This window comes from Triturus cristatus, chromosome 9, assembly GCF_964204655.1.
Source record: "Triturus cristatus chromosome 9, aTriCri1.1, whole genome shotgun sequence".
Taxonomy (NCBI): Eukaryota; Metazoa; Chordata; class Amphibia; order Caudata; family Salamandridae; genus Triturus; species Triturus cristatus.
In genome coordinates, this window is record NC_140592.1 from 152,461,838 (window position 1) to 152,479,162 (window position 17,325).

Sequence of the window (17,325 nt, forward strand, 5' to 3'; positions counted from 1 at the left end):
GATTCGCACAGGATTGTAAAAGGTTATTGTACCCGGAGTCCAGGCTCCCATTGGTCCACATATTAAAATCCCCCAGAATGAGGAGTCTAGCATGAGAAAGTGCCATATTGCTAAAAACATCAAGTAAATCCTGCAGTTGTTGGAGATTAGCTACCCCGGGGGACCGATAACAAATAATACCGGTCAACACGTGTCTCTTTTGATCTTTTAATGAAAAGCCCAGTAATTCAGTGCCTTCCACCTCATCAATATCCATAGGAGAAATATCCCATGTCTCCTTGAAGATAATCCCGACCCTGCCCCCTCTGCCACTGGAACGTGGCTTACGAAATGCTTTGTACCCCAATGGACAGGCCAGGCCCAACTCCAGGTCTGACCCGGGGTGCGTCCAGGTCTCAGTCATAAATAAGGCATCTAAGTTGTGTGACTCTATCATTAGTTGAATCTCCACATGGTGCCTAGGTAGAGACCTGACATTAAGCAGGCCACACCTAAGGGTATCCCTTTTGACAAAGTTGGACTCCAGCCCAGCAGTTTCTGCCAATCTAACCTCCTCTGCACCACCTCCCCGCTCACCTATGGCCCGTAGTGACTCACTCGAATAACGGAAGCCTGATTTTCCAACAGGATTCCTCCCCAAACCGGCTGCATGGCTGACACTGAGCGCGGCCAAGCGAGAACAGGCTTGCCTTTGGTGCGCCTTTGGCGCGGTCGCGCCAGCATGACTATTTATGGCCCAGAACTCAGAAAAGACTAGAAGGCTGACCCAAAAAGCACAGTGGCCCGGCTCTAACAGGCGGACACCACTGAATCAGGCAAGTGAGATAAGAAACAATGCGGGGGTAAAAACACAAGTTAAAATGAATTTTATATTTTAAAATAGTAAGTGCAAAAAATACGGAGTGCAACTAGCAATTAGCAGCACAAGCACGGGACACACTTCCAATCAGGATCACACCACATCTCATACGCTCATATGATACCAATGGTATCAGAACTCACTCAAGGAGAGGAAAGATTCATGTAAACGACTTAGTAGGGTCTGGCAAACAAGGATCCCCCAATGGTATCATAACTCACTCAAGGAGAGGAAAGCTTCTTGTAAATATCTAAGTAGGGTCTGGCAAACAAAGATCCCCAATGGTATCAGAACTCACTTAAGGAGAGGAAAGCTTCTTGTAAACGTCTTAGTAGAATACCATGGTCCTTACCATCTGTCGAGCTACTACATGGTCATCTTCTCAGACTTTCCTCTAGCACCCTTCAGAAGCAAGAGCTGAGTCAGAGTTTTACTGGAAAAACCTTTCAGAATTTTATTGTCACTAGTTTACATGACTAGCTGCCGCCTATGTAATGCTAAGAAGTGGTTCCGGATAAAGAGAAACTTGTGGGAAGGAATATGTATTAGAAGAAATATTGACTTACCTTTAGTAGCGTTCTTTCTGATGGATGTGTCATCATACATCAGATTCCTCTTTGTAAACGATGTCAACTTCTTACACCACGCACTTTAAATACCCAGCACTCTCTTTTAACCCCTCTTTTTGTTCACACACTTTCAGTTCATGAGGTTTTACTAAAACAATCTTTCACCCCATCTTCTTTCACGGAGTTGGCCCTGAGTTTTTAGCAATTTTAGTATCTGGGTGGCTCTGGTTAATACTGTTTGTATGTAAATTGTTATGGTTTTTATTAACTAAAAAATAAAATTGAGATTGGCATTGATTCCTCATTGCCCTTCCGCTGCACCTCTGCCAAGGGACTGTTAGTTTTTCTCTAAAGTTCAACTATCAAATGAACATGACCTGATCGGGCGGGTGCTCCATGAGGGGGAATGGGAGAGAGCTTTGAGATACCCTAAGAAGGTCTCCAGAAACGCACGTTTTAAAAACATCCAATATTACATCCTACACAGGGCCTATCTAACACCTGCACGTCTCCAACGATTCTACCCCGACACTCAGTTCCTATGCCCCAGATGTCATGAGCAAGATGCAGACTTTCGCCATATGTTTTGGAGCTGCTCCGTCATTCAAATTTTCTGGCACCACATTCACACTGCTTTGGGTACCCTCACTGGGCTAACTTACATGAACACTTGGGAGGCCAGCGCCATAGGCATCTTTCGCGTAAGTAAGCAACACAAGGTGCAGACGCGCTTCCTCTCCTTAGCAGTGCTATTGGCCAAACGCAGCATAGCCATGCATTGGCGTTCCCCCACCGGCCCCCCGTTGGCGGCGTGGGTGGGAGCTACGCGCAAATGGGCGGCGGCGGAGGAGGAGACACTACGGGAGGAGGAGGTGAAAGGGACCCGCAAGCATCCTATCTCAATGGAATGGGCCATGTTATTGTACCAGTTTGGGCAACTCTCCCCAGGGGCGGACCCACCAGACGACGCATCTACACAACTAATCCAGGGCACACAGTTACAGGCCCTACCCCCCTGATTCCGTAGACACCCAACCACACGAGCTCTTGACAAGCCTTAGCTTCAGGTACACTATTGCACTTCTCGGTCGCACCGACTAGGATAGGCAAACATAAGTATCAGCGGTGCCTCACCATCACGACGCTACATTCCCTCGCCAGTGTAATTGGACATATTCCTCCATATCCATTCCCTAGTTTATGCCTATGTTAAACCCCAGTTCCTTTGCCATATATGGAACCCGAGATCGCAGGATCTAAACGTCAGGATAACTGTATGCATTATTTATGCTTCCTGGTGACGAATCATCAATCAGTACAGTTGTTAAACACCATTACAGGATGTATGATCGGATACGCTCACCTGAAGAATATGAATGATGTACAATGTATGAAATATGAAAATGGCAATAAAAATAAGTTTAAAAAAAAAAAATCAAATGAACATGACCTGAGCCTATATGGAGCACTGGTCTTTCAGCACCAGATGTCCCAGTGGCCCTTTCGCAGGGTGGCTAAATGCTGCCATGTTATCTGAAGCCAAAACTGTACTGGGAACATTGAACCAGCTACAGGGACAAGAAGCCATACACCGGCCCTTGTGACTATTTGAATGCCAACATAATTTTGTCACTGTGCTTCCTGACACACCTACCAACACAATATTAATAATAATAACAATAATATTAGCAATAACGTTAATAATTTATTTTATATAGTCCACAGTGCAGCAATTCTGCTTTTTCTAGGCATTGTAGTTAACAAATTTGACTATTACCTAAATAAATGGCATTCAATGTAAGTGTACGGAATGGGCTACGTCAACAACCACACAGCATCATTATCTGCATGGAACCAGCCTTTCTCCACACAGGATCCTATCGTATCGGGACCACCATACATTTGGCTGTAACCTCTCATCGTGCCTTCCACCTCCATGCAATTTCCTTTTCTGTTCAATAACATCACATGCTTCTCAGACGCCCATGTGTAATCCATTCAGCTTGCATGTCTAGGTTCATATCAAATCGTTGCTGTCTCTAAAGAGAAGACCCATTCCTTGTGGGGTCTCAGAGCTGTGTTATTGGAAAGAGTCTACCCGAGTCCAGGATATGCCACAGTCACAGCTTTAACATCAACTTTACATTTAGAAATGCATCACCAGCAGATAACATTGCAGGACAACACAATTCCTGCAACCTCCTCTGTCATACCCATAGGAACATTACTACAAACATGAACAATTATCCTTCTCACTACAGGGATTACTGACGCCATTCTTGAAAGTGTGATGCACGTTTAGCATATGGTAATGTTACATGTAATAACCTGTTCCTTTGTTTATCTCGTGCTTGCATGCACGAGATCATGTTATTTTATAAACCCTTTGGTTCATGGCACGATCACAGTGTTCTAGAATAGAACATGTGATCGGTCCCATGAACCAAGAGGCGACAGTTGTTGGAGTGCTGCTGGAGCTGGAAGCTGTGTAACCAGCGGTGCTTCCTTTTTCTTACCAATGGATTAAATCTTCTTTTAATTCCACTCACGACTATTGGATTTACTCAACAAAACTGGCGACGACCTAAGGAAGCACTTTTATTCGAACCTACGAGCTGGATTTTGTTTTCTTGGAAAACATGTTTCAAGGATTTCATCGTTTTATATGCCTTGTTTCCAGTTAATTGACTATCTCGTTTGGATTTCCATAGTTCCTGGCCACTTCGTGGGAGTTGAGCAGATCGAGTATTCATTTCTCGAGTTCATTTCCCTCTAATGCTGTATTCAGGTCTGAACAGATTTTGACTAAGAGCGGGGAAACACATTTTTAAAAAAAAGGTGGACGAGCTTTTTGTACTTTACAGAGTTGTGGAACCTACAATTGAAGCATCGTTCTTTAGGACATGCGGAACACTTGTAGCTAGCATCTGTGTATTTGTTATGTTTTAAAACATAACCAACGCTCCTCTCACCGAATTCGCCCCAGAAGCTCCAGCGTCGTTCTTCCGTCCAGAGTTCTTTTCTTCTTCCAGCGCTGACTACGTAACCACGGTGATGGCGTATGCGTCGTGAGGTCACGTGCCACGCTACTCGTAGATCGGCAGAACTTCAACAGCCTACGGATTTCTTCATTCTGTCTACCTGATTCAGTATTGTTCGTTCGTTTTTTATAATATAAAAAAATATATCATCATTAAGGAGACTAATTCACCCTTGTGAAAGGATTACCATCGAACAGTATTCTAATTCATTCTGTTCCGGTTTGGTTCGTATTCGTGAAACAGATTGTTACTTATATTATTTTCTGTTTGATTTTGGATTAACCATTTATGCCACCTAGTGGTTTAAAATGGTAATTTATTTTGCATGTAAGATATCTTTCTTCTTTGCATTTCAAAGTCTTCAGGGATGATTCCTTCAATTTTTTTTTTCTCCTTTTAAATGTTTTCTTTGACAATTTGAAGTGTGTTTTAGATATAAGAACGTTATCTTTTTTGCTTTTGTGCATTTACAGTCCTTTATTTGGTACTTATAGCTTACACTTACAGTTTTTCTTTCTGTAAAATATTAACATGTGTGCACAAGGTTATACTCTTGCTCCTCCCCAACCTTATTGGTCAGCTGGTAGCTCTCCTTGTATGCCTTGGGTAGAATGGAAAGCGTATTTCATAAACTATATTGAGACGCTAGATTCCAATGGTAAAATGAAACCTCCAGAAAAAAAAGGCATTTTCTTGCATTCTTTGGGTCCTGAAGGACTCAAAGCGTTTAATCAATTACCCAGAGTAGAAAGCAGTGGTGATGGTAATGTTTTTGAAAAAGCTATTTCAGATTTTGATCGCTACTGTTCCCCTAAAGTTTGTGTTGGCATTTCAAGGTACAAATTCTTTCAAAGGAAACAGCTCACAGATGAATCTGTGGATAGTTACGTTTCCATTTTGAAAACTTTGTCTTTAGATTGTAAGTTTGGTAATTTACAAGAGGAACTCATTAGAGATCAGGTAGTAATGCATGCTAACAATGATAATATTCAAGAAAGGTTATGGGTCAATGGGGATTCGGATCTGGAGAATATCCTAGCCATCGTAAGAAAATCTGAAATGTCATGCAGAAGCGCAAAATAGGTCAAGGGGGAATCTAGTAGTGCCAATAAAGATACTATCGCTAAAGTTAATGCTAAAACTCGCTTCAAAGAACAGGACGTTAAATCTAATAAAACCTCTGGTTCTTTTAAGAATAAGAATGAGGAAAAAAAAGATAATTTGAGGTGTTATAGATGTGGAAGTAAAACCCATTTGGCTAATTTCAAACTTTGTCCAGCTATCAAGCAGAAATGTTCTAATTGTGGTTTAATTGGTCATTTTTCTAAAGCTTGCAACAAAAAGAAGGTTAACAACAAAGTAAAGTGTATTGATCAAACTGATGATAGTGAGGGCGAAGAACCTAGCTCCGATTACAGTGAAGTATGTTCTTATCTTCTCAATATTAAGGACTCAGATAATCCTATTCTGAATATTGACAATTCAGTCATCAGAAAAAAACCTTTGTGTGATATGGTTATCGGGGGTGTTAATACCAAGATGTATGCTGATTCAGGTTCCCCGTACTCCATAGTGAATGAGAATGTATGGAAATCGCAATTCGTGCCAAAACTAGGTAGCACGTTGGAGTTGACGGACATCAGTCCAGAGGGTTATTCAGGTGAAAGAATTGACATTCTGGGTTATAGAACGCTCATCTTCAGGTTCAAAAATAGGGAGTGCACCACCAAATTATACGTGTCTAAAAAAGGACCTTCTGTCTTGAGTTGGTTCGATCAGGGCAGACTAGATATTATTCTTAACCCCAATAGTTCTGAACCAGTCATGGTAGTTGATGAGTCTAATGGCCTTAGTGCACTCTTATTACAAAAATTTCCCAGTGTTTTCAGCACTGATATTGGCAAATTAAACAATTTTAAACACGAGATCCGTTTAAAAAAAGATTCATGTCCAAGAATTCATAAAGCACGCAACATTCCTCTAGCTGTCCGTGAGGAAGTTAAAGTAGAGTTAGAATCATTAGTGAAAGATGGCATCATTGAGCGAATTGAATCTTCTGAGTGGGTTTCGCCCATTGTCGTTGCTAAACGTGCCAATGGGAAAATTAGGTTATGTATTGATTTACGCCATCTGAACAATAACATCATTATTGATCAGTTTCCTCTACCACGCATTTCTGAAATGCTGAGTAGCGTTGGGGGGGCAAAGTTTTTTTCTACAATTGACCTATCAGCAGCGTACCACCAAATTGAATTAAATGAGAATAGCAAGGACTACACAGCATTTATCACTCCTTTTGGATGTTTCAGATACAACAGAATGCCTTTTGGCTTGGCGTCTGCCGCTGCCATTTTCCAACGCGTAATGCAGGATATTCTCAAAAATTGCAAAAATGCGATTTGTTTTCAAGATGACATTCTTGTCTTTGGTAGTACGTTCCAGTTGCATTTGTCAGCACTGGAGAATGTACTCAAAGTTCTTTCTGACCATGGGTTGACAATTAGATATTCCAAATGTAAATTTGGAGTGAAGTCAGTGACTTACCTAGGTCATGAATTGTGTGAGGAAGGAGTCAAACCTAAAAATGATTTGGTTGAGGCTATTAGATCTGCTCCTCATCCCAAATCCAAGGATGACGTTAGATCTTTTTTAGGTCTTAGCGAATTCTATTCAAAATATGTGCCAAATTTTTCTTGTCGTACATTTAACATAAGACAATTGATTAAAAACAAAAGCAAATTTTTGTGGTGTAAAGATTGCGAGAATTAATTTAATGATGTCAAGAATGCCATTTGTACGGCTACTGCACTTTCAGGTTTTGATCCTTCGCTCCTTAGTATTATCACTACAGACGCTAGTTCGAAGGGTTTAGGAGCAGTGCTGTCCCAGAAATCTAATAATGGGTATGAACACATCATTGCGCATGCATCCAGGGCACTCACACCTGCTGAAGAGAAATATTCTACTATAGAAAGAGAAACTTTAGCGTGCGTCTGGGCGCTTGAGCATTTCAGGGTGTTTGTGTGGGGCAAGGAGTGTTTACTGAGAAGTGACCATAAACCTTTAGTACGCCTCTTAACCACTGAAGGCTTGTTGAAAGCTTCAGCACGGATAGCTCGTATGTCTATGCGTCTTCAGGATTTTATTTACACCATTGTGTATGTTCCTGGAAAAGATAATGTAACGGCTGACTTTCTATCAAGAATGCCTTTGCCTTTGAGAGAAAGCACATACAATGAGTGGGATGATTATCATATTGCTTTAGTGCATGATGAAGAACTTTCACCAATTGACCGAAAGGTTTGGTTTAAGGAAGTTGAAAGTGATCCCATTTTTAAAAAAGTGGAGGGGTACATTTTATCAGGTTGGCCGAATAAAAAGAACATTGATTCCGACCTTAGAGGTTTTTGGGAGATCAAGGATGAACTTTCTTTGGTGGATGGCGTGTTAAAAAGAGGTGATCGTGCCATTCCTCCATGCAAATTAAGACATAATATCGTTTCTCATGGTCACGAGGGTCATTGTGGCATTGTCCGGACCAAGCAAAAAGTGAAAAACAATTTTTGGTGGCCAGGCATGGATGTTTTTATTGAACGTATTATCAGGAATTGCATCACTTGTGCGAATGCTGACAAGACTTTGGTTACTCTCAAACCTAATTTAGGTGAACATAACATTCCGGATTTTCCCTGGCATACTATTGCCATGGATATTATGGGTCCTGTTGGTCCTTGCTCTAAATTTGTTCTTGCTACCATTGATGTTTTTTCTAAATGGCCGGTGGTCAAAATTGTAGATAAGGTGGACACTGATTCGGTTTTATTGTTTCTGGACGAAATTTTCACTGAGGAGGGGTTACCAGTGCGGTTAATCACAGATAATGGTGTTCAATTTCTATCTAATAAAGCTAAAGCGTATTTCAATAGAGTAGGCATAATTCATTGTACCACTTCTCTGTACAACCCTAGTGGTAATGGTGTCATTGAAAGGTTTAACAGGGTTCTCAAAAGTGCTATCCAAGTTACGGGAATTGGAAATGATAAATGGGAACTACAAATTTTAAAAACGGTCTGGATGTACAGAACCTCCACTAATGCTATGACGGGTTACTCCCCGTTTGAAATAATGAGGGGTAGACTTCCAAGAACCAAATGCAATCCTGCTTGGTTAGCCCCGTCCACCATGTCTAGTTTAGATTTTCAAATTGTAAAGGAAAACCTCATCAAAAATCATGATGTTAATAAAGAACGGTATGATAAGAAAAGAGGGTCTGTTAATGATCCTATTGTTAATGTAGGGATGCTTGTTAAAGTAAAAAAACCCTGGAGGGTCAAAAAAGGTGAAAGCCAATTTATGGGTCCTTTTGAAATAAAGGAGGTACTTAAGAACTCTGTCAAACTTACCAATAATAAAGTTTGGAATTTGAGTAGGATTGCTGTTCTCAAAGGGGACAGATGTATTTATTCCAATTCTGTGGATGAAACAAAGTCAGTTGACAATTTCGAAGATGAAGATCTTGTCAATTGTCCTATCAGCAATGCCGAATTTGTGAATGTTTCCAATGATGAGGAATGTGATGCAGATTCTAGAAAGCGACAGCGGAAAAAACCAGGGTGGATGGCTGATTTTGTTTCATTTATCAGAAACAGATTTGTGTATTAAATGTTTTACATTTTTGTTTATTTTACTTTAGGGGGGGAAGATGTGTTACATGTAATAACCTGTTCCTTTGTTTATCTCGTGCTTGCATGCACGAGATCATGTTATTTTATAAACCCTTTGGTTCATGGCACGATCACAGTGTTCTAGAATAGAACATGTGATCGGTCCCATGAACCAAGAGGCGACAGTTGTTGGAGTGCTGCTGGAGCTGGAAGCTGTGTAACCAGCGGTGCTTCCTTTTTCTTACCAATGGATTAAATCTTCTTTTAATTCCACTCACGACTATTGGATTTACTCAACAGGTAACCAACAATAGAGAGTTGTCGTACACCCCGCAGGGAAAGAGGGCATTAGTGGAACACAGTATTTGCCTATGTTGAGTCAAATGCCTGCTTATTTTTATAATAATACCGTTTGTAGTATTATCCAGGACATTGTAAACTCGCACGAAGATACTGGGAGGGAGAAGTGCAGATAGGAGTGTAGCAACCATAAGCATGCTGTAAATATGCTTTTATATTACCTTCGGTATAGAAAAGAATGTTAGATTGACACTGTTGCATCTATGTCCTTTATTTAACTCAAAATGCCAAAGCGCATTACTGCACTAAAAGGAGTGTACATGTCTATGAGTCGCACTGTAATCCAGTGTCACGGTCAGCATGCATACATTGTAGGTGGTGACTATGTTGTTGACTACGGCACCTAAACAATACCATTTATATCCCCACTTTGCCAGAATGCTCAATCATGAGCGAATAAGTTGCAGGGCTGGACTGGCCATAGCGGGCATCAGGTGTTTCCCCGGGAGGCTGGAAGTGTGGAGTGGTGGGGGCCAGTTTTATTATTGGGGCGCGGTGTTGCAGCAGTGATGCCAGTAACAAAAGCAGCAATGCTGGGGGCTGATTTAGTTAAGCAGCAGTGCTTCACACTTGCACCCTCGCCCATCCACTGCCCCTCCCCACCCCGGGTGCCGATCCAATGAGCTGATTTGTGTTCTCAGTCCGGCCCTGATAAGTTGACGTCCCTTTGCCCCATTTCCCTACTCTGCCAAAGTTGGGAGCAAGTCAGTTTTGATCTAGGCTTTGCCGAGAGGAGGAAGGTCAGCTCCTAGCCATACGTCGCTTTTTCCCAGCTACAGCCAAGCTTTGAGGGGCGTAGAGACAGGGGAGTGCTGCCACTACCAAAAGGGTACCAGAGCAATTTATTTCACTAGGCAGTGGAACATGGTGCCCAAATCAGAACTTGGCGCCAATGCGAAACAAGCATTTGCAATGTAATCGGTCTCGCCTTAAGGACCTTATAAGTATTTATCCATGCAGCACATCATCCTGGGTGCTGCAACCCAGACAGGGAAGCTGAGTGTGGGGGGGGGGGGGGAGGGTTGACAAGTGTTTCAGCGAGCTTATAACAGCCACACCAAAGCTGTCGCTTCTTACACATTGCACTGTGTCGGGGACTGGTCGCGATAGTCACATGATTGTGGCATCTGAGAGGCCAAAAGGGCATGTCAGGCACACAATCACTGGTGTATGCATGATTGATTAATTACGGGAGGCATGTCTGTGTCACGACTGGAGCAAATATGGGGCTAATGCTCCGTATGAACAGGATGGGTTGTAATTCGAATACATCACCTCCTTAGTAACACGATGGACTGTAATTGAAATACAACACCTTCCTGGTAACAGGATGGTTTGTAATTGTAATTTGAATACAGCACCTCCTTAGTAACAGGGTGGGTTGTAATTTGAATACAGCACCTCCTTAGTAACAGGGTGGGTTGTAATTTTAATACAGCACCTCCAGGGTGCTTCACTTTTCCACACGATTGTACATTGAGATTTTAGGATTGTTAATGTTATAGACATATACATTTCTTGAATTATGTTGCACTGTGATTTTAACAGGGAATTTGAACTTTGTTTTTTCGTACTGCACTCTTTGGAGTGTTGGTTATAGAGATATAAAAATATCGGAGAAGTAAGTATTGAGTTTTAAAAAACAAAACACACAAATATTCATTGTAAAACCGTTAACGTAGCTTATAACCTATTATTTATCTGTACAAAATAAAATCTGAAACTTACCGAAAATCAAAAAAGTGAAAATGTTATAGTTTCACTGTAATACAGACAAGGAATGGATTCCAGACACTGGAAGTCAAGCTTGTTCCAAAGCTGGTGTGAATGAACAGGATGGCATGTGGGCATAATGTTAGGTGAAGAGGGCAGAGTAATCCTATATTCAGCTTGTGATCTGACCTAGGGGTTTGATGGAGCTACTGGGGCTAACTGATCAGCCCAGGAGTAAAGGTAGTTAAAGTTAAAGACATATCACTGGCACTCTTTCTCTGGGACAGAATGGTCAGTCTGGGTGGATTATCTGGTAAAGTATGGGGACCGCCAAGAGGTCAACAAGTTGAAATACCACGCACACCGCCAAGAGATGTCAGGGACCGAATCATCTTTAAGTCAGATTTCTGTGATAAAAGCTAGGGGGCATATGTATCAAACGATTTTGTATTCGCAAACGCTGCGAATCGCAAAAAAACAGCGTTTGCGAATACAAAATCGCAAAACGCGATGTATGTGCCATTTTCGCATCGCATTATTAAGGAATCGCTAATTTTGCGATTCCTTAATTTTGCATAAGCATTTAAGGAATCGCAAATTGCGATTCCTTAAATGCTATGTAACACGCACCCAAGTAGTGCGATTTCTCCTTAAGAAATCGCAAATTACCACCAACTTCAAGTTGGTGGTAATTTGCGATTTCTTGGAAAAATGCACTTTTTGCCATTTTTCAAAGTGCCATGTGGCGCACATACATGCCCTTAGGGCATGTATGTGCGCCATATGCGCACACAAGCTCATTTCAGGGGTGCATCAGGGTGTCATCATGACACCCTTGAAATTATTCTCAATTTGCGATTAGCAAATTGCGAATTGCAATTTGAGAATTACTTCCCTTTCATTCCTATGGGCCTCCTGGCCCATAGGAATGAATGGGAAGGTATTCCTTAATTGCGATTTCGCTATTTGCTAATCGCAATTAAGGAATATTAAGAAATTGCAAAATATGTGCGATTTTTTAAATACATCCCGTTTTGCAATTCTCAAATAGCGATTCTCAAAAAATCGCTATTTGAGAATCGCAAATACGGTTTTTGATACATATGCCCCTATAATTATCTAAATGAAGTTGTGAATATCCGTGCTATACTTGACTAAAGAATGGGCCTTAAAGAGAGTGCACCGAGGTGTAGGGTGGACTAGAGTCCTTGTGAAAGGAGTGACATGGGCCTGAGGCATCAAAGTGATTCACAGAGTTGAGTCTTGGTTCTCTAGCAGGCCAGGGTGTGTTGGCGGAGTGCTGTGTGTGGAGAAGAGGGAGAGGGGTAGCCATCATTGGTAATTGAGTGAATAGTGTGATATGGAGTAGCAGGAACGAGGAAATCAGAAATCAAATTGAAAGAAGCTAAACATTCAGAATTGAGGTGGTTTCTACTGGAAAACCGACGTGATCACGGTTTCTCAGCTTACGTAGATGGCGTGATCATCAGCATATTTGGCCCTGTGCCCAGTCGAGTCAGAGAAGGGCCCAGATTTGTTTGTCCAGCAATGTGTCCAGAGTGCATTCTCACTGCAATCGTTAATACATAGCCCAGCCAAACAGAGGGTGACCGGGTACGCAAGGTCGCAAGGCAAATCTGTGGAAGGAGCCTATAGAGAGGAGGGAGGATGTGGCCTCACAGCTAGAGCCACAAACTTTGGAGCTGGGGAAGTAGGTTCGAGCCTCTGCGTCCGCTCAACATCCTGTGATTCTGGGCAATCACTTAATCTCCCCGGGCCTACCACAAAATGAAAGTGTTTTTGTGTAGCGTAACAAGTGCTCATGTAAAGCGCTCCAATACATTCGGGTCGAGTTTGCGCTATATAAATCTTCAAAAAAATTAGAATGTGAAGAAAGAATGAGTAGGCCTGAGACCAATTAGTGACTGTCGGGCAGCTTCTATGAAAATTATAAGTTAAAAGAACAGTAAATGAAATAACATGTAATATAAAAACAACACAAGCTAAGGACAGGAACTAATATAACAAACCAAAATAACTACTAGTGAATAGCGGGTCTAGCAACCCAAACATACAAGCAAAATAGAAAATAGACCAACATAAAATAGTTTGATAATAGGAACAGTATTTCCTACCAGTCAGTACACATTGACATCGGTTTATGTGCTCAAATCTTGCAAGTTTAAAGCTTCTATAGCAACACAGGGATGTGCAGAGGTTTGTATCTGTTTCTGCAGCACTGTGACTGCAATGGTGACCTGGTATTTGTGGTGCTCATGGCTCCATAACAGAGGTGTCACTCTCTAATACTGTGTCACTGCCAGCACCAGGCACCTGCTTCCGGGTTTTGACTGACAGGAGGTACGTTATCTTAATGTCACGTCCTTCTTTGTTGTCGTGTCATCCAGGCAGTTCACGCCCTGAATCTGACCGGCGCCTGGGATGAATGTGGTAATATTGTTATATAAGTTAGTGCTTTATTTAACCATGTTTAAAGAAACACACCTCACTGCATTTGGGCGTAATAAGATGCTTTTAGCAATGAGAAAATATCTTTCTGGTGTTTTCGGAAAGAAACATAATATATATGTTATATTCCAGTTGGCATTAGACACTAGTCCTAAAACTAGTGAGTCCATGCTGGTGCCCCGGAGGCACCGTAAAGTGCACGCTCTATCGGAGCAAACATTATTCCCACGTGTGCAAATCTCCATCGAGTCCATTCAACTGAAAGGCAGTAATAATGAACCAGACTGCATTTAGGGACTGCGTGTGCATCGTTGCTCGTACCCGTGGCAATACTCCATGGGAGTGACCTTCTCAAAAAAGGTGGGACATGCACCCACCATTAGCCATTTGCAGGTTCCTGTTTTTAAATGACAGACACAAAAGCCAATCCAAAGCGAGGGAGGAGTCAGAACCCACACAATACAGACAACAGATCTAACAGCGCAAGCGCTGTGTAGGCTCAACCTAAAAATGGTGGTCCTGCCAGTTGAGAACGGACGTTTGTCCCACCTGTGGTCCATTTTTAGTTACTCCAGCCATGCATGCTGCCAGGTCACAGTGTCACTGGTGCTTGACATTCCAGGCTATAAGGAGTACTAATATACTAATCCCCGTCCACCAAAGTGGTGCATAGCTCCCAGGCAAGTGATCATCCTTTGGTCTGTCATTGGGCCATAAGACACTGTCTACCTGCTACTTTTTAGAGCTGGATGAAAAGGCTAGACATTTGCATTCAAATTTAATTGTATGTATTGACAGTAGTGGCAAGATAAAGAGGACACTGATCTTTCAGTCTTTTACATGGCCTTTACTGTCAAAGCAGCAGTTTCTCTTGTTTACAGTGCCAATTAGATGCAATTGGAGAGAAGAATGTGAATCATTGGTGGTGGTGATTAGGAAAATGTGTCACTTAGTGACTAAGCCATGTCACCTGGTAGGGCTATGAGTGGATCAAAGCCAGGGTTGGCGGAGAGGGTGGTGGTAGGGAATCAGATCTCAGTCAGGAAAGGACTGTATTTTCATGGAGGTTGGTATTGCAGACAAAGCAGAATTAAGTTCCCATTGATATGCATGATATGCACAGTGCTTCCCATTGTTGGCTGTCATGTATAATCTCTTATGTGTATTAAATGTAAAAAGTACAAAAAAACTGTGGCTGCACCTATATTGGCAAGGCTCGATATATTTTTGTGACATTACTTAGACAGTATGGGTTACTAGATTTCCCATTGCCTATTTACCCACTTTTCTACTATGCCATCATCTCCTTTTAAAGCATGTTCTGATTTTGAGATAACCTAAGCAGTCTCATGTCTGAGACCTCCTAATCCTTATTCTAACTTGTATTTTTCAGGTATTAATATCGGAAGGACTAGGACGGTATGCAAAGGACCCAAAATTTGTTTCTGCAACGAAGCACGAGATTGCTGACGCTTGTGACATGACTATTGATGAGATGGAAAGTGCAGCTAGCAATCTTCTCAATGGAACAATTCAAAATGGGACAAATGGGGACATGTTTCCCATTTTAAATAGGCAAGATTTGGAACTCCAAGACTTTGGTCCCGGTTATAGCGACGAAGAACCTGAGCCTGTGAAATACGAAGAAGATTTAGCTGATGAAATGATATGCATTACAGCATTATAGTATTTAGGAAAACTTACAGCTATGATTTATCACACATAACTGAAGTGCCTCACTGCCAGCACATGCCAGGCACATGAATGAAAGGCGAATCAGGCTTTGGTAAGGAGACGGTCACCTCTCCAAGGAGCTCGAGAAGTGGATCAGCAGAAGTCTGAAGGTTGATGTCAGCGAGCTGAATTAAGTTCTTTGCTGCAGACTTGACGTATCCTCCAACAGAAGTGGCTCACGTTAACCAGAGAGATGCTGACCATGTTTAACGCAGAGATCCAAAGAAGCATTCTGAGGTGTAATACGGTGCCTGTATTTCAAGTATATCTTAGTGCGCTTTATAATGGAGAAGGTGGTTTTCCATAACAGGTCAAGGATGCTTGGGCGGTATTGAGGAAAAGGATTGACACTTTTAATGGGTGATGACAATCAAAAAGACCATGATGTTAACTCCGTCATCAGTCAGATATCAACATATTTATTGTGTTCAGCATATCTGTTCTTAGTTATTAAAATTTTTGGCAAGGCAAGTAGTCTCAGCTCTTCAAAAATATTAAGTCAAATGCCACATCCAGAAACTAATTGTTACAGAAAATACAAACTATTTCTGTCATTCGTAATACCAGTTTACATAATGAAATATCAACAAGATAGTCTGTTTTGTGACTATCGGTAAGGGCAAAATACACTGGAGTAATTGCATTTTTAACAATGCTTGTAGCCAGGTAAGCTTTGAATTAGATAGTTAAATTCACATAATAGGTTTGATGTAAATTATCTGTATTATACAATATTTTGTAAAGAGATGTTCTATATTTTGTAATTATGGTACTGTACTTAAACAAGAGCAATATTTATGGATTTAGATTGAAATACGCATTCACAAGATGATTTGAGGTATAGATATTTTTGACCATTTGGCGCTTTAGTATCAAGTCGGAAGAGAGCCAACTAATCTCTGTTTAAAACCGAGATTTCAATTGAATAATACAATCCATTTTGTAAGATGTCTCAAATCACTACAGTATATCTTGATGAGATATGAAATTATGCCACTTCAACTGCAGAAAAGAGTTGACTAAAATTATTTCATTAAAATGTGCAATTACATTTAAATTAGTTGTCTTACTATTTTTCTAATGTTTAAATATTGAATATGATATTTACGTCCATGGCATTTATAAACTCATCTAGTGTATGCATCATACGGTTTGCACCGGAAAGTGAACTACATTGACCCAACACAAAGGTACAGGTTTTTTTGTCTGCATATCTACAGTGTAAAAAGGTGTAAATCAGAATGGTGATAAAGTACTTGTCTTTGTTGTGGGTAAAAACTGTAGCAAATTACCCTTGTAGCCCGGAAAACCCTTACAATATCACAAGTGCAGCTATGACACTAGTTAAGATGCTGTAGCATGTGCAGGCAAAGGTGCCCCAGATTGAATTCCACTCCATCTTATCTCAATTTTAACCTCCTTCACAAAATACTCCCCCCTGGAGCTGCCCTAGAGGAGCTGGATGCCTTGGAGGAGTGGGTGGCAGCTGTCATCCCAGCAGAGTTGGTGGCGGAAGTCCCCGAACAGGACAGTGCTGGATTCGAGGACCACCATCAGCTATTGGATAAGTGGCAAGAAGGGGCAATATGGGCAAAAAGGTCCTGTTGTGTAGCACACCAAGCTATGTCCCTGCTCTTCACTGCACTGTGTGCAAGGGTAAGGGTAGGAATTTCACTCATGTACCATTCAACATCACCTAAATGTAAGTCACACTGTCCAATCACATATTGCACAGCTAATTCCATATCTGTCAAGTTTGTCCTTTTCCTGTGTGACGTGCAGCACCAGTCCAGGTTCACCTTTGTATACTGGGACTTGTAGGGGAATATAGAACATGAGTCACCAGAACTGCAAGTCCCACAGTACAAATCAAGAAACATGGACTGGAACAACACATCATGCATAGATTCTTCAAC

At 41.5% G+C, this 17,325-nt stretch overlaps 1 protein-coding gene across 2 annotated transcripts in view; it reads left to right on the top strand.

Moving 5' to 3' along the window:
• Positions 1-16,466, top strand: part of CACNA1D (calcium voltage-gated channel subunit alpha1 D) — a 1,031,608-nt gene extending 1,015,142 nt beyond the window's left edge. For both annotated transcript variants that reach the window (XM_085624624.1, XM_085624625.1), the window contains one exon: positions 15,069-16,466. In XM_085624624.1, coding sequence (XP_085480750.1) covers positions 15,069-15,362 — 294 coding nt within the window. In that variant the 3' untranslated portion in view covers positions 15,363-16,466. The remainder of the gene's footprint in view (positions 1-15,068) is intronic.
• Positions 16,467-17,325: the final 859 nt, after the last annotated feature.